General features: G+C 42.0%; 1 protein-coding gene across 1 annotated transcript; it reads left to right on the top strand.

The window, feature by feature from the left end:
- Positions 1-5,537: 5,537 nt before the first annotated feature.
- On the top strand, positions 5,538-25,052 carry stox1 (storkhead box 1). The gene is made up of 4 exons (XM_071480578.1): positions 5,538-6,045; positions 20,543-20,695; positions 21,144-23,847; positions 24,484-25,052. The coding sequence occupies exons 1-4, from the start codon at positions 5,715-5,717 to the stop codon at positions 24,635-24,637; spliced, it is 3,342 nt and encodes a 1,113-aa protein (XP_071336679.1). The 5' UTR covers positions 5,538-5,714; the 3' UTR covers positions 24,638-25,052.
- Positions 25,053-25,090: the final 38 nt, after the last annotated feature.

The following is a 25,090-nucleotide window of genomic DNA, read 5'->3' as shown; positions in this document are numbered from 1 at the left end:
AATGGAGACAGCTGGTATTTTTGTTTGGTACAAAAATGAAATGAATCCAGGAATAAATGTCTTGTCAAATGTCTTGTGCTGATGTTCCTCATAAAATCTTTATCAATAACAATAGAGAGGTTCTCAATAACTATTAGAGAAAACTGTGTGATGAGTTTGAAAGTCCATTATTGACATGGAAATGACATCAACACAAGGTCCATTTGGTAGCTGTTCAGGAGCTTTCAGTCAAATTACTCTGCAATGCGGGCTACACAGAGAGGGCTTAAACATAATTTCAGTTTGTATGTTCATTGTACTCACAGTATCTGTCAAGCATAGGTCATATAATCCTGTTAAATGTGTTTATCTTTATACCAGTAAATTTTAAATCAACATTGTCTTGATCAATTTATCAGTTGTTTCCATAAGTCCAGTTTAGTCCATAAAATGTCAGGAAATAGTGAAAAATCGCTTGTTTTGCCCAGAGCCCAAAGATATCCATTTAACAACAACATGAAAAGAAAGAAAAGCTACAAATCCTCAGATCTGAGAAGCTGACACCAGGGATGCTAATGTCAGCCTCTCCACAACGGGTCCAGAATGAAATATCAGACATCCAAAGTCCCCAGACAATGAACCTTGATATTTTGGTGATCCCTCAACTTTTCATCCGTTTCATCCAGAAGAATAAACCAACCCTCTATCTGTCTACTATTTTGTGTATTTACCCACTACTTTAAGCCGTACAAAAAAAATCTAACACAAAGGAACACAGAGAGCTACTTGATAACAAGAAGAGACTGTTATGGCTTTATGGGGGTCAGTGTTTGATGAGAGTCAGTTGCACCTGTGAACTCAGTGGTGTGTACAAGGACAGTGCACAAACACTGCACAAAGTGTGGAAGAAAGAAGAGACTAAACCAACCGACCCTCTCACCCAACCTCAAAGTGCAGCTGTAGACATCTCTCACATGGCTGTGATCTTCAGCATGTCCACAGGGCCTTTTGTGTGTGTGTGTGTGTGTGTGTGTGTGTGGGGTTCATAAGGATGTGGGTGTAAACCATCACTCACCACCTTCTAACACACTGTACAGAGCTCAAAGTAACTTTAAATCTTTCTCTTCTCCTTTTTGCTCTGTTAAAATGTCTTCTAAAAAGCTCAGAGTAGAAAAACACTCCTCCTCCTCTGTAGACTAAGTGCTTTGCTGGATTTCCTCTCTGTCTTAGACTTATTAAAACAACATGAGTCAATTATAGTCCCGACTTAAGTAATCATGTTTTATGGCAAAACCACTATCATTATGTTTTTCTGGCTGTCTACTAACTCAGTCAAGTGAGTCACTCCTGCAGGTTTCACTTAAGATGTGCATTGATTTGTGCTCTGGAGCACTTGAGCATGAATACATTATTGTCTTACATGTTAATACACACTGCTGAGACTGAGCCCTGGGCTCCCTTTGATCTCGGCTACGATGGCAGAGTGCTGAAATAATGAAATTGTAATAACAGAGCACTGAGACTGATGTCGGGACATGTTCACTCAGGCATAAAGATAAAAAAAGAAGAAGCTCTTAACGAGCAGGACTGATGAAGGAATTACATTTTGATCCAAGTACATACATTTTCACTGTTTTTCACTTTCTTAGCTGAATTTCACCTGAATGTTTTTAGAGTCCATCTTCAGCTTCTTGAAGTTGTAGTTTGTCATTTAGGGAAATGTGCGAATTTGCTTTCTTGAAGAGAGAAAAACCAGAAGACAATACCATTCTTAACTCTTGAGCTGGAGCTAGGAGGCTGATAGCTTATCTTAGCATAAAGACTGGAAACAGGGGAAAACAGCTATTGTAGCTAGCTCATAACCGCCAAAATCCTGCACAACATGTTTCTGCTTTTTTGTTAATATGGTATGGTATGGTAATTGTATCCATTAATCCAGCTGTAGAGGTGCTGGCAGCTGGATTTAGCTGTGGACAGAGGAAGGCTAGCTATCTCCTCCTGTTCCAGTCTTTGTGCTGAGCCAAACTAACCACGTGCTGGCTGTAGCCATATATTCAGTACATAAGTGTATTTCCTTATCTCCATATGTCAACCTATTCCCTTAAATATCCTCTGGAGGGGTATTACCAAGCAAAGGTGTGAGATGATGACAAATGTCTCCCTAAATACACAATAGCGATCAATCATAGCCATGTAGTCTCATTTCTTTTAAATGTCTAAATCCTCCTGTCCTTTCAGGAAAAACATTTTGACAGGTTACCGAACAAATGGGCTACAACTGACCCTCTAATGACCTCCGACCTCCACCATATGAGTCAGCAATGACCCTTTCTGTTTCCTCTGTGCTACGACTCATAGTTAAATTCCTCAGCACCATTCTAACCCTAACAAAGAGGTGATACACCCTCTAAAAAACATGTAAAACCTCATGCAGAAGTCACACTGCACACATATTGGCTCATGAGCAGGAATTCTTCTGAGGTTTAGGGACAACTTGGGTCATAGGCTATTTTATTCTTGGCACGGAGGTAAAGGGGAAGCCTTCTAGGGGTGTTTTAGTCAGAAAATGTCCCAAGAGCCAAGATCTTATAGCAGGACCAGATGTTTTGGTTTGTCTGTAGAGACTCAAACTATAGGTTCAGGATTGTGGCTCATTGAAATTATCATATTCAAAATATACAATGATCACATCAAGGTCGTTGGCCTGTCAGAGACACCTGATACTACTTCGAAATTGCTTCAATGCACAGCAAGAGGGACAGATACGTATGCTAATTGAAAATTAGGGGCCGGAGTGCAGCATTTCATGTAATTATGGTAACTTGGTGAACTTTGCTTCTTGATAATCAGTCCAACCAGCAGACTAAACATTTGGAAGAAAGAGCCCTCAGATTTTAAAACGCGGGTCAGGCCAGCGGGTCAGGCCCCATTGTACATGCTCAAATAAAACAAAATGTGTGCCAATATTTTTATCTGGAGGAAGTTACTGGTGTCAAACAATGAGCATTTCTTCAAACATCCGTGTAACGCAAACAGTGCTAAAAATGTTTTCATGGTCTGGACATGTGTGTAATACCATGAATCATTTGTGTAGTGGGTGTACAGTCGTAGTGGAAGTATTTTTAGTAAAAGAAACCTGCAAAACTAATGACATTAATTACAAAAGCTTTTGTTGTAATTAAGGATCACCCTTTAACAATTTCCCTTGTTATTTTCTAAACCAAATTTTCTTGTACACGTCTTATGGATTTATGGCTCATACCGTGCAACCCCCCTTTTCGAATCTGGCCGGGGACTTTAGTTGCATTCCCCATCTCTCTCCCCTCATTTCCTGTCAGCTCTCTACTGTATGGTCTCTAATAAAGGATTAAGATCTTGTTCATGTTTAAAGGTGCCTCTCTGCCAGCCCATGTGTGAAGACAGCTACATTAGCACTACAAGCCAGGGTGATTTAGAGCCAAAGGTCTTCCATCCTCAGATCAGAGCTGCAGTTCTGTGAAAGTGAGGGTCCAAAAGCCACACAAACTGATAGATAATGAATGGAAAACATCAGTTATTACAGGAATAGATTGGCATTGTGGAAATAACGCTGATTCTTTTTTTTTTTTTGGTGAGAGTTAAATATGAAGATTGATACAGCCAGCAGCTTAGCTTACCACACAGACCGGAAACTCCTGAGATGAAAGTACCAGAAAAGATCCTGGAAGACCCCTGTAGAAACCATGCACCGGACAACATAAACTGCTCATGAATAAACTGCTCTATAGAGTTGCCAGAAGCCAAAAACTCCACAGGTTACCCTTAAGAAGAAAATAATCTTTCACACTGTCTGACTGTGCTATATATGGGATATTCTGTATCAGTTGCTTAGATCTGTCATTGAATTGATCCTACATGATGTTTGCAATGAGTGAAATGTCTAAACCAAAGACTTCATTGTTTTTTATGGTGTTTTTATTCCATTAAATGAAAATATTCCAGATGTCTTGCGCATCATTTTATAAATATTTCTCCGTTTTAGTATTTTTGGAAACTTTGGGATCTGCTCTAGAATTTCAATTACGTTCTGCGGGTTTGAACGAAGTTTGACTGCACAGCAGGAGTTCGTAATGACTGTGAAAGTTGGTCCGCAGTAGTAATGTTAGAAATCATTATCAAAAGCTTTAAAAAGCATAAGCCACAAAGAATCTCTTCAACTTGTGCCTTATTTAAAGACTTAAATCTTTAATCCCACACAGAACCTTTGCAAGATTTCTCTTTTGCCCCCCAACTTCACTCGACTCTGCTTCTCTGGGACAGACTGCACATAATTCATCCTGTGTAGGCTGAGGTGATGTATTCTTTTCATGTACAGAGGAAGCGCAATATCCTGTTCCCGCACAGGCTCTAATACCACACTGAGGCAGACTGGTCCCTGGCCTCTAAGGGGCCTTAGTGCTCCTGAAACTAAAGCCGCAGGCTTTCTGAGACTGTGATATATGAGGTGTCTGTCTGTCTGTACTTCTAACTCTGCCTGTTCCAGCCTCAGTAAAAGCAGGGCCTAATAGGGTCCCTCTTTTTAGAGCGGAGGATGATATGGTTCTCATTTTAGTGGCAAATATTGTCCCTGTGGCAGAGGCTCGTGCACTTTTATTGAATCAGCATTTTCTCTTAAGTCATTGTTGTGAAATGCAACAATTCAAGTTTGTTATGTTAATCAAGTCTGTTATGTAAATACTGAACAAGGGAATATATTAGTCTCACAAGATCCCTGTTTGCCACACAAACCAGTCGGCTCTGGCATCTATGTGAAACGTTAAATAATTGAACAGCCAACTTTCTATGATGAGTGATGAAAATAAACAAATTTTATATGTATTAATTCTAAATCCATCACCAAAAGCTGCTTTCGAGCTTTGCTGGTCTCTTTTGACTGTGATTCATGTCAAAACAATTTTCTGCACAGGAAGTGTTTTATGAGGCCTCCACGCTGCCTTAATTCAGACCTTTCCATGCATGTGGATAAGATTTGTGTTGTGTGGCAACATGTTTGGCGTATTCTTTGCTGCTATCCCAAAAAGTTAATTTTATTAGTCAATTATCTTTTAAGAAAAATCACCTTTCATTTGATAAAATGTGACTGAGTTTTTTTTATGATGAAGGGTTATCTAAATAAAAAGAGCAACAGAAAAAACAGATGAGAGCTTTACACTTGTATGGCACAGGCACATTTGGAGCCATGGACTGATGATCTCTAATTGCCCATTTAGGATATTGCTGAAGTGTCCTGGTGCAAGACACTGGCTTGACCCCACCTAATCAGTGGCTGATATGAGGTTGGATCTGTTTTTTTTGCTGGAGGTCAAGTGGGGAGAAAATTCTACTTGAGTTCAACCTTAAGAGTGGGATGCCATATTATTTCTTCTAAAAGACAGATGAAAAACTTGACATGACAACCAACACTCGCGCACACCTGTGGACGGTCAGTGGGAGGTCTACCTGTGTGTCCCGGCAGCAGGCTGATGAGCCCTCCTCCTCCCTGCCGCCGTCACTGGTTTCCCTCGGAGCCGAGAGAAACCAGTCGGACGTCCTCTGCGCCTCCGGTTCACTTCGTGTGCACTTGAGACGGACAGTGGAGGAATGCGTGTCAAAACCCGGCGTGTATTTGGCTTTTCCGAGGGGAGACCTGTCTTTTAACAAGTGCTTTTGACAACTAGCATGGTAGCTCCTTTCCGGGGCCGATCAAGGCGTTAGAAATGTCTCACCAGCAGCGGGTCGTCCAACTCTCCGCCGCTTCGCTCGCTGTGGTCTTCGGCCCGGACGAGGAGAGTTTGCGCGCCGGCGGAGGGAAACTCAACACTAATGCTGCAAGTGCTCAGGAGATATTCGCGGACTTCAAAGCGCAAAACTTGCGCAGTTTCTGGAATAAAAGACTCGTCAAGGCCATAGCAGAAGTGTACTTTCAAGGATGGATGGAAAATTTGGTGCTTTTCATTCACGGGAACGCAAACAACCTGGAGGTGCTGAGAGAAGCGTGGATGCGCAGGGCTCTAAGGTCACCAAAGGGATTCATCATTAAAGCTGTCGGTATGTAACCTCAACACTGCCATCTGTGATATAAAGTACTATCATGGATTTTCCACGTGCATCTAAAATCCATGAAGTTGTCACAAAGAAGTCTCAATGCAAACAAGGTGATGGCACAGGAAACAAAAACACCACAGCATACAGCTACTGCAGTCATGCCAGAGCGTAATCTGTGTTTTTCTTTTTACTCTAGAGCCACACAACATTTGTTTACCACACTGAGAGAAGTGTGTGAAAGCCATAAACTTTGAACAACAAGGAGCTGGCAGGGTTGAACACCCCTCCTCCCCCTCCCCTGGAGTTTCATTCTGCTGAGCACAACATTGAGTTAGATCTGATGGCAAAAGTTGTCTTACCTTTACTTAAAAGTTGAAGTGTTTGTGGAATCAACAGTGATTTATTTTCAGTGCATCTTTCTTCCACAGCAGGTTTGGCCAATTATTTTGTCCCTCGGGAAATAGTCAGTTTCTCACTTCATGGATGCTGCAAAAAAAATGTGGAGGCATTAATCTCCCTCACCAAACAAAGAATAGCAAGGTGATATCTTTTCATATTAACTAAATGGCTGCCGCAATTTTCCCTGTGCAAAACTCATTTCAGAAATTTGCATAATTTAGTTGCAGTGTTGCTTTTTGTCAGTTAAAGCTGCTCCATCCATTCGGATGGCCTGAGAAGTGATATTCCTCATGACTTTATTCCTGCAAATATTGTGTGGTCGGTTTGAGTGGATTGCTTTGCCAATCAGCTTCCCTTTGTTGTCGACAAAGTGTCATGTTTAACAAAGCTTGTTAACAAAGCTCTGCACGCCATGTAATGACTTCTAATTGCTCCCCATCCTCTGGCCCTCCTGATTGGGATGTGCAGCATATAGCTCCACAGAAACAATGAATGGAAACCTTTATGCAGCCTCCTATATCATGATCTCATGGGCTGTAAATGCATGACGGCACCAGCTGCTGGAGAAAATGACAACCCTGTGTGGGTTTTACAACTAATGACAGTATTCTTAAGAGATACACCAGGTTATTCACATTTTTTCTCACTTTAGAAGAATGGGAATTGGCTTGTTTGACTGTTTCTGCCACAAAGCACCACCTTCTACTCCCATAAAATTCAAAAACTGCAGGATGCAAGAGTGTTAGAGGTATCCAAATGTTAGGAGGGTAGCTGAGCTGCAGCAGGTTCCTTTTGGTTGTTGATATAGTGTCCCAGCAACACACACTGGCTCTGAGCTGCCATTTGGTCCTGCTGCCTTGCCTTTGTTTCATGGTCTGTCCGTCCAATAATGTGTCTGTCTTTGTTTGAGTGTTATTGTGTCTGGATTTGGGCTTTGCCGCTGCCTACCTGCTGACTTTGTATCAGTCACTCAGCTCTGCCAGACTGAGCGGAGCACTGACAAGTAAAGGGAGGAATGTGAAGGGGAGGAAGAGACCACACACGGGGGGGGGGGGGACCCGGGAGGGTGTGAGGAGGGTGGGAGGTGGGGGCTGACATGCCATCCCGCTGTGAGACAGTTCCTGGCTCTAAGCTTCAGCTCAGCACACAAACAAGCACCATATGGGCCAAAGGTGATGCTGAGCTTGTTACCATGCTCAGCGTCAGCACGAAGGTGCACGCACACATGCATGGGCTCACAGTCGGATGCAAAGGATGGAGTCCAGTGCCTCGACCGACTTCTCAGTTTTGAGCGTCACACCAGAAACTTGTGAGCAAACATGTCTGTGTGTGGACACGTCACCTCCCTCTCCTCCTTAACAAATCCTTCACCTCACACCGCAGCAATTTGTATGGAAATCAACTCTGGCTGGCTGTCAGAGCCTGGTTTACGGCCTTCTCACAGAGAATTGGTCAGCAGTGAATCACGGTGCGACTGGCTGCCGACCACAGCCACTTTACTGTTACCCAGGATTAATGTCCCTACATTTCATAGCCAGTGAGGGACTGTGGAAGTCAGACTGCTAGATTGATATCAGGCATGGACTTAAAGGCCTTGACATTGTCCTGATATAAATATGTCAGCTAGAAAACAGAAAAGTTATGAGTAATGGTCTACAGTGAATTTCAAACAGCCCTATTTCCTTTCCTAGGTCAGAGCAAGGTTGAGACGTGACTTTACTGACGTGAGGAGATTTTTTAAGGGAGAGTTAAGGGGCTAATTTAGGAGATGTTCAGCTAAAACTAACCAGATGTTGCATAAGTTAGTTAACAGGGTTCAATAAATGGATGGTAAAACGAAGCCTCCAGACAAACAGACACAATCGCTTTTTATTAATTTGTGCTAATTCCTCATTGGTCCTGTCTTGTTATCAGTGCTAAAAGCCTGAGTGAAGACAGATTGCTCTGTAGGCCAATCAGCCACCTCCGGGCCTCTTCAGAGGGGGGAATATGTGGAAAAGGAGGTGTGCAGGAGGTTGGGAGGGTTGATGGAGGAAGGGGATCGTAGTGAGGTTAGGACGAGGTAAACAGACAGGGCGAGGAGTTAGTATGAACAGACTTTGTTTTTATCCTTGTGGGAATGGGGCCCACTGGTACAGGGGTTGACCTCCCCACTTCATGAATGTCTGCAGGGTATTTCTCATTCTTCTGAAATTATCTCTTCATCCCATTTCTGGCTTTTAGCAGTTGTTTACAGAATATCACCACAAAGTCATTTCGTTAATAATGAGCGTGAGTAGAGACGACATCCTTCTTGCCAAGAGTCTTGACATTCATTGTGTTTACATATACACTGTATCCTGAATACTGCGAATAATCAGATTTAGGTGTGGGTTACAGTAACCCAGTTTGAGTTTAAATCATTTTTAATAATCAGGATGTTGTATCTTACAGGAAACAGAAAATGTGCTGGTGCTTTTTCCTTTTTTTCTCCCCATGAACGTACTTAAATTATTTTTAAGTAGATTTCTATCACCTTCCTGCCTCTTTGTTACCTATGGAGCTGCAGCTGGGATGCAATAACTGGCTTGGTATAAAGACTGTCCAGGTTAAACAAACACATTAGTCAAATCTGTAGGTGTTGGCAGGCATGTTTTTTTTTTTTTTTTAACTTTTGTAAGAATGAGTCTACCTGTTTTCCACTGCTTACAATCTGCTTACAACTCTTGCTCCTTATTTAATGGACAGACAATCTTCTCATGTAACTCTATGAGAAAATGAATAAGTATATTTCTCAAAATGTCAAACTATTCCTTTAATCTGATTTTAAAAGAATTTGTACGGTGTATGAAATAGCACTGATCATCTTGTTAGCAATCAGTCCCCAACAGGTTGAGTCCTCCCTTGAGAACTGCCAAGGCTCTCCTGTTGAAACCAGAGGCTTCATAATGACTGTTAGCTGATTCTGCATTATTTAGAGAGTCACTGTTGTCTCTGCAGCAGGATGAGCATGGATCCACGAGCTGAAACATTTATACGGAGTCACCCAGCGGTGTAATGAGGTGTCCTGTATCCTCCCTACAATCACCCTCTGTAAACTGCACTCGTCCTCTTTGAACATGGATGTGAATGAGTCCTCAGGACGGGGCCTCTCACTTTCGCCATGGAAAACGCTGCTTTGGTCACTGTAGGACATACTGTAGGTCTCCCTCTGTGTATGTTTGGAGAGCCAGGTTATGGCTATGCTGCTCTTTTTATGCCAAGTTTCCTTTTTAAATGGTATGTTTCATTTAACTCGCCATACCATGAGGCGGTGAAGCATTCCTGAAATGCTTCATTTACTCTTGAGATCATTTCCTGAGCTACCAGGCTCAGCAAGCCACATTTCTGCTCTTTACTTTTCACTTGAAAGTGTTGTATTTTCACACAAGGGGTGTCTCCTTTCATGAGGGTATTTTGTCAAAGTCTCCAAGCGCTCCACTAATGGTCATAACTCTTCCAGATGTTAGCTTATTAACCATGACACCCCCTTGCCGGGCTTCACTAAGTTAAAATGGCCCACCCTGTCCTAACTAAGCAGCAAAGGTCAAAGGTTAAAACCAGCCTGCTAACAAGCCACCTTGGGGTCAGTTGGCTTCAGAGGGTTTTTTAGGAGGGAAAAAGAGCAACATACATCAACAAAGTATCCAGGTGTTCTTCACTCATGGGCCAGTTCAGCTTCGGTTGGTGTTTACATCAGTGGATCAGTGGAGTGTGCTTATGAATGGATTAGTTCAAGTTTGCAGCCATATGGTGTGATGGATGCTGAATGTTTTATCCATTACTTAATTTCAATGCATTCATAACTTTTAGTTAACTAGCTATTTCAACTGTTTATTCATTACTTTTACTTTTTTAAAGTTTACTTTAAGCTAACTATTTCAACTTCTATTTTCCAGCTGAGTTAGTTGAGCGGTCCACGTACCCACTGGCAACTGCAGAAGTTCCCCTCTGGCACAAATACAAAATGTTTGTTTTTACTGAGACATTAGCTCCTTTTACACTGCCTGTTCAAGGTGGTAATGTTGGCCTTTATTCCACCCTGCTGTTATGGATAAAAGGTACCGTCATGGAATGAGGGACATTGTTATTTTGGCAATAAGCCAGCAGCAGATCTTGTCACAGGGCCGGTATGACGTCTGTGTAAAAGGGAGAGCACACATGGTGGGACAGACCCTGACGCTGTTGTGCAACACATCACAATGTTTGTAATTTCTTTCTGGTTAAAGACAGATAGATGAAGGGAAATAGGTGACTCGTGAAAGCACATCTGTGTCAAATCTGCTCCATTCACCATCTCAGCCGCTCTCAGACAATACTTGTTAAAAAATAATCCGTCTCAAGTTCCCCTGACACTAATAGTATAACATTAAGCTGTTACACAAAATATATGCTGCTGTTTTTCAGGCTCAAAATGATGAAGAGTCTGTATTATGACAGTGGTTGGTTCTGTTGTGTTCTCACAAATCGAGGTGGAATGTTTTTTGAGGAAACCATATACCAAATCTGCTTGTACCGATTAGTGTGGAGGTTCTTATGACTGACTTTAAAGTTGATTTGCTAGACCAAAGAACACCTAATTTCATTTATCCAAAATAACAGTTGACGGGAGATAAATTGTAATTATAAGTGACTTATGAAAAGACAAAGCACCCTGTGTGATTTATGTGCAGCTTTGTTGAACTTTAAAATCGCTTTTCAAATTGCACTGATGGTAAAATTATGCTGCAGTTTTATTATACAAGCATCACTCTTATAATATTTGACTGAGCCAGCGGCAAGGGTATGTCTCAGTATTTATCTAGAATGTCTTGCTCTCTTTCCTGCGCTTGTAAAAAATGGTTTATTATATGGTTCAGATAGGAGGAAACCTTGACCTCTGTTTTCAGAGGTGACCCTCCACTATGCCTACACATGTGGGAGACACTGTGTGCATGTGCGTGCATGCCTCTCAGTGCATCATTTGTTAGCCACATCCTTTCCCATTGAGCAGGAAGCTCACCACTGGTGCGAATCAGACATGTCGGCCTCTTTATCGACCCCAATATTGGGCTCACCCGTAGCGGTGGAGTGGAGCTGTGCCAACAATAACAGTTGAGGAGTTTCCTCTGTATCCCTCAGCTTACACACCCTGTCAGCAGCCGCTTTGGTTTCCCTCATGGGATTTATCTTCATTCACTCTCTGCCTGGACAAATGGGACAACACAGAAGTGAGGCTGTATTGCATTAAATGTGGTATTACTATAACTCTTCAGTTTCCTGACAGGATGTTTTCTTTGCTTCATTTAGCACTGATAAATGCAATGGTACGCTAACGTCAACTCTGTGATAGCATAGTGCTGTGTTATTGTGTTACAAGAGTGAAAGATAATTTCAAGGATCACGGCAGAGCTCTGTGCTGACCAGTTGTAGAGCATTAAAAAGCGATGGATCATATGGCAGACACCCGACAGGAGCTCAGTCCTAAATACTGGGATAACAAACACAGGAATATGCTGCACCTCAAGCTCAGTTAAATACAAGGAAATTGGTTTCATCTGCAACCAATGACTGCCATCACTCTTGATTAAGGGGTGTGGATCTGCTGGAAACCCTCTGCGACTGTGTGTAAACATGTTTTGGTGCGGGGTGTCGGTGTGGAAAGTGGGGTGAAAATACCTGGATCTTTGAACAAGACAAAACTGGGGAAACTAGAGGTTCCCGCCTCTGTCTGAGCTCAGTGGTTAATATAAGAGAGTGAAATATCAAAGCACAGTTTAGTTTTGTCATCAGTGCAAAAGCATCATAAATATGCATAGTAATGTACTGTGTAGGTGTTAAAAGGTTGACTACTAACAGTACAAACAGGGAACAAGATAGGACCTATGATTGAACCTTGGGGAACACTTTTTGTTACACACACACACACAAAAGGATTGAATACAAACATTTTTCCACACTGATAACACATCAGCAAACTGGTTGTGAAACCAGACCCAGACAACTGATTCAGTGCCAAAAGGTCTGAACGACATCAGGGAATCATGGACTGAAACAATTGCTAGAGAGGGATCAACAAACAGAGCAGCACTGTGTTTTTGTGTATTTAAAAGATGTAAAGATTAGGCAATGAAATGCAGTTTTGCTTCAGTGTAGAATTCAATACATTACAGAATTTATTCAAGTTGTGCAGAGCTATAAGTTGCATTTTTGATTTGCATTCCTCATTGAGAAAGTGCAGTTACTTTGAACACGAGCCAATCAGGAGGGTCAGCACAAAGTCTTCAAAGTAATTACAGAGTGATTTAATGTCAGTTTATCCATCTTTTCATGCATCCAGTCTTGCTTATGCTTATACAGTGAACTTTTTGCTGATTTTCTTCAAGAACAGGCCCACTTTGGACTCTCATGAATTTGATATAATGCAGACTTTAGGGTAATTATCACAAGTCTAAGTATGGTCTTTGAATGTGGAACGTTTAGTGTTGGTGTACTTAGCTCCATTATCAGCAGTAGCAAATCAGGATTGGTGCTTATTTTGGTAAGATGGTGTGCAGTAATTGAAAACTAAAAATTCAGTTTTTTTAAAAAATGGAACAAAAAGTGTGGTCGAATATCAGCAGCACCTACAGATCCCGACTAATATGAATATCAAGCTTTTGAGCCAAACTTGTATTAAAACTACATTTATAGTATCCGAATTTGACAGGAAAATGTTTCTGTTTAATTTGGGGTAAATCAATTACATTTGCAAATTAAATATTTTCTTTGGGACTGAATGGGCTTTTCAAAGTCTAAAAAAATAACCCTGGTGTTGTATGCAGGGTGATTATACATATACTAAAATTCGGGATATCTCAGTCTGTGGAAATAATTTTGACCATTCTATTTTTTTTAAATCTGTCTGCAAGTCACTTTAGGACTTGGAAGTAGTGTCTGTACATTGCAGTGATTCTGACGGAAATGTTAAAATCATGAACGTGGCTGTTATAGAACAAAGGAAAGGTACTGTGATCCACATTTAAGTGGGTTGGACTTACCAGGCGTCTGGCAGAAAAGGCAGCGGCAGACTGTGGGTTAATGTTCATGTTCATGAAAGCAGACGAGAGCCAGATATGTTGGGGTGTGGCCCATCAAGTCTGAAGAGGTATGAAGTGAAAAGATGGCGAAATAAAGTACAGGGAAATCTGTGCTTATATCCCATCCCAGGGCATGATATCGTGTTACACATTGCACTTTGGGCTGTGCTATAAAATACAGTTTGTGTACCTTCACCTTATTACTGGTCTTCTGTTAAGCACCTGGTCAGGTGGGATTCCTATTTCACAAGAACATGATAACGGGGTTTTTGTGCACTAGTTCAGCAGCAGGTCATTTATTTGTTATGGCATGAGCTGGATTGCTATTCACATAGTTGTTACTGTGAATCAGATGGTAAAAGCATTATTTAATGGCATTACAGTTGCAGGGATCTGCAGCCAAGATCTGTGGTAACCAGCTATGTGAGTGAAGATGCTTTAAGCTCTATAAAAGTCAGTTTGAGAAGCTTAGTCACAGCCTGTTTATGCTCTCTTGCCAACATATGTTAAATGTCAAAGAGTTGGCTTGGCAAAGTGAGTCTCAAGGCCATAGCTGGATTTTAGATATCCATACTACACGTCTGCTGTTCTTTCTTCTCTGTCTTTGGCTTTGTATTACATGTGGCAGGTCGCTGCCATGGTGAAGGTTTCTATAGTGATCTGGGTCAACACAAAGCCTGCCTGTGTTTCTCTTCATTGCTTTAAGTTTTAGCTCATGAGTCGTCTTCAGTTATGGTGTTTTGACTTTTTCTCTTATCTGTTCTTACTTTTAGATGTAGCATTCAGAAGTCAGTGTTCATATCCTCACAATATAGGCCTAAATCAGATTAAATAATGCAGATGGTTCTCCAGATTTCATCTAGTTAATCTGAGTTAGCATTGCCATGTTAACTTGCCAACAAAACACATTTTCTCAAACAGTGATTACAAAGAGGGCACAGTCCAGATTTTACTCTTCATTTAATATTTAAACACAAGCACTCTACTCAACCACCAGTGGGTCAGATTAAATATTTACCCGATTCTTTCAAGTTTGGGCACAAATAATGGTTTTATTGCTGTGAATCAATCAATAAAGCTGTAAAATGATCAGTGGCTTAGTCTTCCCATTTTATTGCTTATTGATGTATTTTTAAGTGGGATGGTGGCAGCTGTGTTTGCCAGCTACATAGAGGAAAATAATGCACAGTATTTATATAGTACATTCAAAAATAGATGGTTGAAGCAAACATTTTCATATAATGTTGGTGGCCATATTTCTTTCAGAGTGAGTGGACAGGAAAGGGCAGAGTTGTTAGACTGGGTGAGGTTTGGTTGTTGGGACATTCAGGCTGTGACTGCTCTCTGAAGGGGTCTTTTCACTCAGTTGATTGGGCCATTTAACTGCAATGCCCACATCTGTGTTCTATGGGAGTGAAGAGACACCAACTCGTAAAGCACTTTTAAAAAGTGTGATGTGCACACACACACACACACACACACACACGAGAAGAGGAGGGCAGGGTCATGGAGGCCTGCCGGACCTAAGAAACCCAAAACAAAGGGTTGTGAGACTGGGAAGGAGTCACGGCATAAATTGCAGTTGGCATCTCTTCCCCTTACACTGAATCTGACTGTATGAATGTTTGACATTGTCTCACCCGAGACTTAACTCAGATCCTTCACGTACAGCCTGCAGATTCACTGAAGCATGTCCTTCACAAGGTCTCAGTCCATGGGAGACGAGGAGGGATTTTGCAGTTTGGGCAGGCCTCAAGTTCACGTTGAATACTACGCAGTGTGTCCTTAATGAGGGGGAGAGAAGATTAGCCTGTTTGCTTACTGGAGCCTAAAAGATTAGACGATAGAAGGATGAGATAAGGTGGTGTGTGTTTGTGAGTTTGTGTTTCCAGAGAGGCCAAGGAGTGGGGGATTGTGGCGCCAAACCTTATGCTTCAAAGTGGTGGTGTCATCGACACCCCTAGGGCCATGCAGATAGCGTGGCTAATAAGAGCACAACATTATTCCACGTTTCACATGAAAATGCAATGTGTACAAATTTACAGGAACCTCACTGGACTGCTTTGCAGTGCAAATTGAAACCAGTTTTTTCTTTGCACTGTACAATGCATGTTACATGTTTTCTGTTATCAAGGGCTGGTAATGATGGTGGAACAGAGGATTATTCCACTGCTGCACAGTCCGTAAAATGTCAAGTAAAGTATCATATATGTCATCTAAAAAGTTAAAAAAAGGAAAATAATTTTCAGGTTTTCGAAGGCTACATCTTTGTTATGTATTTCTGTATTGCATGCTGTTACCATAACGGGTACTTTCAGGCTTAAAATGCCAGATGTTAGGGTAACATGCCCCTTCTATCTAACCACTGATTAAGAGGTTACAAAATGATGCTGGGGTTTGTCCTGCTGCAGGACTTCAAATGTCCCTTAATTTGTATAATTTTGACCATCACATGGCTACACTCATGTTCAGTAAAGATGATTTAGAGATAGAAGTATGTACTGTATAGTGTACTGTGTTAGTATTTTCTTTCAAGAGACTGGAGGTAATGCAATCACGTAAGAAATAAGACTCATGCGGATCTGAGGCCAGCTAACAGCACAGCCATGTGAATACATGTGGCATTGATCAGTGTCGGCAGGCAAAATGGTCTCAGTGGGGATAGAGGAGAGAAGGTCTCTGTCAATCATCTCCACAATCTGAGCAGTCAGCCTCAGGCATTTTTCATTTTTTATTCCTCAGGCAGCAGTTTATTCTGACATGGAAAGTTTATGACATGGGAAGAAATCCATGTTTTTAGCTGTGTGTGGAGCAGAAGCATTGTGTGGGCTGTGTCACTTTATTTTAAACTTGTGGGTGAATACCATTCAAGTAAGACTTCAGGCTTGTGTGTTATATAAAGTTGCAATGATCTCTTTTAATCCAAATAGACATAAATTATACATTACAGGAGCATATCTCTCTGAGACACTCTCACAGAGGAATTTCTCTCATTCCAACTTGTACTCCTTCCCTAAATCAAACGAAACAACCTGGGAATGAAAAATGATTAATTATATGGAACGGTTTGGGTCTCTGCTTAGTTATGTCTGTGGTGATGGATCACAAGTCATTGCTTTACATAATAATATATAATATTCAGAGACATGCAAGAAACAGTATTTGCAACTGAGATATCCTGACTTTTAGTCCTCGGTATGGGTTAAGCTCCAAAAACACTAGATCCTACTTTTTCCATAATGCAACTCAATAGTGTCTTTCATAACAGTTAGGTTATGCTCAAAAACAACCAGTTTGTTCCAACAAATAGGACATCATCAGGGTCACTTTCTGAGACCTGATGAAAACTGTTCTGACAGGCTGAGCAGATCTACCCACAACAGGTGAACAGACTTATAAACATACATGAATTGGTGGGTTCCCCTTTAAAGAGTCATATTTGACAGTTGCTCCTCCTAACCTGCCTGGACACAAATCTTGTCTCCTGTTTTATTCTCAAGCTGCTTTTTCCCTCCCTCTTCCTTGTGGCACAGGGTTTGGTTGCCATAGCACCCAGCCGGGTATTCATGCTGTGTATGACAAAGGGCGTAAAGTTGGTCCGCCCGATCTTAGATTACAGGAACACAGAGGTCCGTTCCCCCTGGAGTGAAGATGGTTACAACAGTGAACCTCCCCGACGGTCACGCCTGCTAATGTTAGACTCAATAAACACTAATCCTCTGCCTGGCTCGTCCATCTATTACGCCAACATTTTCCCACAAATAAGCTTCTATAGGTGTAGTCTTGTCTTCTTTCTCACAACTTCATTGTCAGTCTCACTTGTCTGTCTCACTTTTAGCCAGTGCTACTATCCAACTGTAATTAATTGACTGGCATGTGGGAAACATGCTCTCACTTGAACCTATTTTTGTTTTGAGATCATATTAGCAGGTGTTCGACAGGATATCCTGCTTCGAACCAGGACGTGGCCAGAGTGCTCAATCTACCAAAACTACCTCCGTGCAAAGAGATGTGAGAAGGTTTACAATAGTTTATTAATTCCCCATGATCAAGATATATTATTTGCCTTCCCCTCCTCTGACCATACCATATCCTTGCTGACCTTTTCACTGTTGACAGTGGTTGTAAGTGGTTGCTATGCGGACAGCCTGTCATCCCTATAGGACGTTAACAACAATGAGGAGCTAAGTCAGCAGCACTAATTCACTGCCCAGGGAGACTGCTATTGAGATATCCGCTATGAGGTTTAGTCAGATTAACGTCTTCTGTCGGAGCTGGGGGAAGACAGATGTTTTTTTACGATCCCTCTGTGTGTCGTAGGATAATTTTTACAAAGAAAGAGCCTAGTCTGGGAGACTTATGGGCTTTAAGTGGAGCTCACCTAAGGCTCATAAGTCTCTCTGTGCTGGTAATTGTTTTTTTGACTGACTTTGCTTGACATATTCCGTACTGAGAATAGAGCATTTTCAATTTAACTAAAACACAAACTGGGAACCAGTTTGATTAATACATTTCAGTGAGTATAAAACTTCTCTGTGGTTACTGTGCCAGAGTGGCCCGTTTTATGCCCAGTTGGACTACTTTTTATTTAGGAAAAATTATATTTAGTAGGTTGTGGTCATTTTACATTTTGTACCATATACACAATGTTGTACCAAATCCAAAGTTTAGTTTATTTCATTACAAATGGGCTCAACCAATTTTTCTCTCCGTTTTAGCTCTGAGATAAGAGACTTGTTAAAGTTTAGATCTCTTCTCATAAATGAAGACGTTAAGCTAAAGGTAAATGGGCTTGGTTCGAGGGCAGTTGGGCTAAGTTTTGTCAGTCAAATCTAGCAACATTGTCTGTGGTGCTTCATTGGTAGTTCAGAATCTATTTGGACACATAAAGATTTCTTGTCAAACCAATGTTATAAGTAGACTTGCCTGGATCTATCAGTATGTTCATGTGTGGTACGTGCGCATTCTTACATGCTATACCATGATTAGTTGTTTATTTTCCCTGCCTTGGACATAAGTGGTTCAAGTGTGAGCGTTATAAATGTTTAGTTTACATCAAGTGTGAGCTTGGCAGTGTTTTCACTGAATGCCCTAGGGTTGATGGGAGAATCACTCACACAGTCACACACGCCACATGTTTAAGCTCATGACTGAATTCACACAGTGAACACACATGTGTTGTCAACACAACTGGAATCACATGGGGAAAATGTGTCTGTCAATAACACAAACAAGTTAAGGCTGGAATTAATTATATGTGTGTGGCATCTTTTACACACAAGTTTGGACTCAAACTGCATTGAAAACTGTTAGTAAATAAAATACAGCAGTCAGACTGTGATTACTGATCACTTTTTTGTCTTATCACCATTTTTTTGTACTTATCTCTTCTTTCACCCATTGTACACCTAACATTAAAGCAGTGTTGCTGATTAACTAAAACCAATTTTCCAGTCCTGTGGGTAAGGTTAGGCCCATGCCCTTGTGTTTGCTGTTCATATGAGCGGACTTTGTGTTACCCCAGCCCAGATGCTAATCATTCATCAGCAGTGGGATCTAGTTTTTGGTGCTTTCACTGAGCTCACTTCTCATCAGTAAACATCGTTCTTTGTGCTTCGTGTATGACTAGATTTTTGTGGAGAGTATGCAGACAATGATGTCAGCGTTATGAAAAACAGTTTCATAAAAGTTGCAGGAGCTAAGCAAACATTTTTTACAGTCCCTTTTATATTATCGCTCATGGTTTCATAATGCATTCTAATCCTCGCTCCACATTATTATCCTAACCATAACCACATCAAACCAAGCCTAACCCTAAACATTAACTTGAACATAAATATTTGAATTCTTCTATATAGCTAAAACTAACCACATTATGGGTTATATCTACATTTCTAATACTATGCCTAAACACAGTTTACAGTTTGGCAGGCCATCCCTGCTGGTATCCAAAATATTGTTCATGTAATGCCTGGAACTGACACTATTGCCCTTTTGCCTCTTCAGGAATTCAGGTTGAGCTAGAGAGGAAGTTTTGTAACTAATTAGTTAGTTGTCGCTTTGTACATGCCTTCTGTAATCTTCCCCAATGCACTATGATCCAAAAATATCTACATGTCTGTACATCAAATGGTGCTATCAGCTGACTCTTCTTTCTCAGCAAGAGAAGACACTGACCACCAACTTAGAGATAACAAATTATTGAGAAACAACTGTGTTTAAGTCCACATTCAGTTTCCATATTCTGTTCTATTAACAGGGTTTGAATGGGTCTTTATGGCACCACTATCGAACACATCCCACCCTCTTCACTAAAGTCTTTGCCTGAAGGAACTTAACTACTGTTCTACTTTCTCTTCTCTCTATGAAACTGCATGATTGTCTCTGATACTGAAATGGAACATTTCTAAAATGTCAGGATAGCTTTAAAAGCAGCTTAGTTTATGATTTGAAAGCCTTGTGGCTTCTGTTTAATGGGCTCCCACAGTTTGTTTTTATGTCAGACGCACATTGTGAGCCCGTGGAGACATGCAGATTGGTGGCATTTTGATGTGGGGAATACATATACTGAATGAGTTTCATACTTTTACAAAGACAAATGTTTCCAAGACTATCTCTGTCTTTTTTCTTACTTTTCTCTTACTTTTGGAAACATGTTTGTCTAAGGGCACCTCCTTGACGTGTAGGGCTGTATGATATGGGGGGCAGGATATCTGATCTGCCCAGCAGGCAGACCTGTGGTCATTTCTGTGGGAGTAATGGAATTCTGTGGTCTATCCCAGTGCTGATGGAATTTCAAAAGCAGTCAGGCATGGCTCATATAGCTCACATAAATAGACCACCTCGGTCATGATTTAGAAGGTGGTTAGAAGAGGAATGTCAACTTCAGTACTTCGAGTTGTTTTCACTGGCAGCACAAGTCAGAGAGAGACCTCTTTAACCCAGGTGTGTTTGTGTGTACTGCAGCAGGCCCACCTGTTTCATTCAATAATCTGTTGGCGTGTGTGTGTGTGTGTCTGTTTCAGGTGACCTGTCCCCGGTGCAGATGTCCCCTGTCCCCCAGTCTCAGTTCATTCCCTTGGCTGAAGTGTTGTGCTCTGTCATCTCAGATATGAACTCTTCCCAAATCACTGTCAGCCAGGAAGCACTTGTCAATCACATGAGCAAAGCCCACCCAGGTAATCCATAAAATATTGCCTTTTCTTGCTTGTAAAAGGAATAGTTCAACACTTTGGTAAATGTGCTTGTGTGCTTTCTGGCAGGGTGTTAGACTAGAAGTTCGATAAAACTCCTTAATCTGATCTTTGTTTAGCAAGTAGACTGGGAACAGGGTTAGACAGTGCAAGGAGTTATGTACCAGACAATTTCTTGGATAGACAGAGTAACAGTTTTTATGTGAATTAAACAAGCAAGATATACTCTGTTAATTATTGATCTTAGAGGTACTTGTTGGATTTTGTTATCATCGGACAGCGCCAGTCTAGCTTTTTCCCAATGTTCAATCTTTGTGCTAAGTTAAACAGCTACTGGCTTTACCGTCACATGTAACAGACAGACATAATTGAAAGTGAACTTTTGCTTTAGGGTATTGGTATTATTACACACCTTTCTCTTTCTGCGTCTCAGGAATAACCATCCCCACTCAGGACATCCTCTACAACGCTCTAGGCACTCTCATTAAGGAGCGCAAGATTTACCATACAGGCGAGGGCTACTTTGTTGTCACCCCTCAGACCTATTTCATCACCAACAACATCGTCCGAGAGAAGAACTGGTGGACCTCTGGGTCAGCAGATGACCCTCCCTCTCCTCCTCCCATTACTTACCTACTGAGCAACGATGCCTGTGTTGAGAGCACTCATTCACTTCCAGTGGCACACTGCAAGTCTTGCAGCTGCTTCAGCCCTGTCCAAAAATCCACTAATATGGCCTCCTCTAATGTAACAGCAACCGTCTCTCCCTCCACTGTCCCAGACCAGCATTCTGTCTCAGTTTCCATAAGTGAATGCACAGGCAAAAGCTTAAAGTGGCCCCGACCGTTAGATCACAAACCCACAGTGCAGCATCAGTCCACCTCCACAGCAGCAGACTGTCAGGCAAGTGAGATCAGCAAAACTACAGCGACTACTAATGCCACCAGCCGCAAAGAAAAAGACAACAAACCAGGGAGGAAGTTTGGTCTCAGTTTGTTCCGAAGGAATGGAGGGAAAAAAGAAAAACCAAAGAAAGAGTATGCATCATTTTCGGGCCAGTTTCCTCCAGAGGAATGGCCAGTAAGAGATGAGGATGACCTGAACAACTTACCCCGTGACCTGGAGCATGCCATCATCAAACGCATCAACCCTGAACTGACTGTGGACAACTTGACACGCCACACAGTCCTAATGAAGAAGCTGGAGGAGAGGAGGGAGAGGGGCATAGACAGAGTGTTGGACAGGGGTCTGGATAAAGATGATAAGGGAGTAGACAAGGGAATGTCTACTGAGATCCTAGCAATGTCAAAACCCAGGCATCATCACTCATCTAAGGCAGGGGCAGGGAAAAGATCTGCTCTGAAGGCCTCTCGCAGCAAGAGGAGGGCCCAGTCATCCAGAGAGAAGCAAAGGGAAAGGGAGAAGGAGAGGGCTAAGAGTAAGGCTCCCATATGTGAGGACGATTATCCAGAGGGGGACGATTTGATCCCTACTCGGCTCAGAGTGGAAATCCCTGTTGATGAACCAGATCAAGTGGAAGAAGGTGGAGCTGTTGAGGGAAAATCTCTTTATAAGAAACGAATTGAAAACCCTTTCCAGACTCATCCAATCAAAGACTCAGCTGATGCTGTAATTCCTGCAACCATCAACAGAGAGCATAGAAGACGAGAGGTGAAAGAGGGCAAGGCTTCAAGGCCAGGCAGGAAGGAACGAACAAGTCACCGCTCGAAATCATGGGACCCGCATCGGGCCAAAGTGATTACAACAGATGGAGAGCATACAGGGAAATCCCCTACATCTGAGGAAAGGTACGACTGTGTCCATGAGAGGGACTATACTGCTGATCATGTGCTCCAACCAGACATAAAGTTCAACAGAGAGCTGCCCCTGGATTACAGCTCAGCCTACCCACAGAGCAGCACACTCCGGATAGATGATAAGGTTCGTCATCAGCGGGAGGGAAACAGCAAGGAGAGCTGGGAGAGAGAAGGCAAAAATGCACCTTTTCAGGAAGTAGAGTACAACAGTGTGCCAGACCACAGCCAAACCATAGATAATAGCCTCTCTAGCATCCAACAGTACTCCAATACTAATGCCATTCTCCCTGTGCTTCCCTATGAGCCAGTCATCAACCACCCATATGACCCAATTGTGCCCTGGCCCAAGCCCTCTTTACAACGGAAACACTCCCTCAGACTCTCCAACCCACCAAGGAATGATATGCAGAGGCCTGATGAGCTCTTTTCACCCCAGCAGGCCTGTGATACTACAGCCAACCAGGAACAACAGGAGATTAGACCCATCACTATCAATAATAGAGTGCAAACAGCCATTAGCCAGGGAGAAAGGCCAGAGCTGATAGTCGACAGTACTCCCTCAATAACAAACACTGATGGCTTACTAGAGGACGACTACAGGCTCTATCAGAGAGCAGATGAGCAGGAGGATGAGGATGGTTGCAGCTCCTTGTGTCTGAACGAGGAGGAGATTATTGATGCTGCAAATGTGTACCAAACAGGTGTAGCAGACTACCATGGCCACCGGTTGGTTTACCACAACCATGAATCTGATTTGCAGTATCAGGGAGCCCACAGTCACTACTATAATCCCAACTTTCACCAGCCACAAGATTCAAAGGACAGCACTTTGAAAGATCTTATTCCGCAAACAACCCATAAGGGCCCTTCCCTCAGCCCCACCAGACCTGGAGAGACCAGTTGGAGACTCCATCATCACCATCACAGTACTAGATCGGCAGGGGCTCAGAGTGAATCCAGCCCAAGGCAAGGCACGTTGAAACAGGGGGAAAAACACAACGAGGTCAACCTTGATTTGGATTGTCCCGAACCATCTGAAGTTGCAGACAGCAGCATCTTTGACTACTGCCAGACTAGTGAGATAGAATCAGACACAGAGACCATCCGTAAATCGGCTGATGAGGGAGACGGAGAATCTGCTCACTGGGTAGCTGAGGTGGAAGAAGTGCAGGAGGAGGAGTTTGATGAGACAGGTGTCGCTCAGACTCACAGAGCTGTTCTGGGCATGCCCAGTGGAGCCAGAGGGGCAGAGATTGGGGAAGGAGTGGAAATTGGAGAGAACCAGAGCATCACAGGAGACAGTGGAATAGATTCTCCTCGGTGAGTGCCTCTCTTTAAAGTTGTTCATATTAGCAGTGATAAAATACTATGATATTTCATCATAGTTCAGGATTATGTTGTCAAAGCCATTGGATTTACTTAAAGTTATACAGTTAACACAGTGATGAAAAAGTTTTATGTAGAGAAAAAAAGAAATGCACCTCACCCCAGATGCACATTCTTTAGGGCCAACTTTTTGTACTAGTTTTCACACCTTAGGCTCATTTCTTATCTCTCCTGTGCTGTGACCCTACACCCGACTCGTTCCCATTCTGGAAAAGCTTTAGAGACAGGCAAAAAAAAAAAAAACCACCGTATTGAGGTTAGTTAACCTCTAGGTTACATGTCTGTGGCTCACTCCCAATTTATTTTTTTTTTCCTTTAAAGCGAAATTGCAATAAAGCTGAACAAACACTTTGTGACCAATTATAGCATGCAGTATTTGGACAGAAGGGAGTCATTTTGATAATTATGTGTAATTGCTGTGCAGCACTTACGTTCTAATGTTATTATCAGAGGAAGAAAGACTTATATTTTGACACTGAACTTGAACCACAGTTTGTAGGTGAACAGATGCAGCATCACCTTGTTCAAATGTCGTATTTACAGAAAATATCAACCTTTTGCCCCCTTCAGGACCCGTGTCAGTCTGGCTTCCAGCAATACTGTCATTCTGGAGGGTCTCAAGAGAAGAGGCTTTTTACAAAACCTGGAGAAACTGCATTCAAAGAGCAGCACCATTCGACCACAGAGCTCACTGCTGCAACTAACTCCTGTCATGAACGTATAGCAGGTCTGCGCCCCCCGTCGAAGCTTCGTGTTAGAAGTATGACAACATCAAAACAATGTGTTTGAATCTCCAGTTCTATGTAATTGCTATGGTCAGAAACATATCCAATACGGTGGGATGGTACAATGTTGCACAACCACATAATACCTATCACAAAAGGGGCCTATGTACAGATGTACAGTATATATTTTTTCTTTTTGTGAATAATTTTAAAGGTAATATGCTGATGTATCCATTCATGGATTAACTTGTGTATGTGCTATTAAATATATTGTGTACCAGCAATTTTTGTGATGCAAATGTACAGTTTTCTTTCACTACTCGTCTCATTGCTTAAAATTTTTGTAACATGATGTAGCAGTTCCTTTTCTCTCGTCACGTAGCATTTACCACAAATAAAATTGTGTATATCAGGCCAAGACGGCTTTCTTGTCATGATATTCCTCCTTGTAG

Source organism: Trachinotus anak, unplaced genomic scaffold, assembly GCF_046630095.1.
Source record: "Trachinotus anak isolate AG129_WGS33_773 ecotype Australia unplaced genomic scaffold, CSIRO_AGI_Tana_v1 ptg000007l, whole genome shotgun sequence".
Taxonomy (NCBI): domain Eukaryota; kingdom Metazoa; phylum Chordata; class Actinopteri; order Carangiformes; family Carangidae; genus Trachinotus; species Trachinotus anak.
The sequence above is the reverse complement of the archived record's forward strand: the minus strand, read 5'-3'. Positions and strand labels throughout refer to the sequence as shown.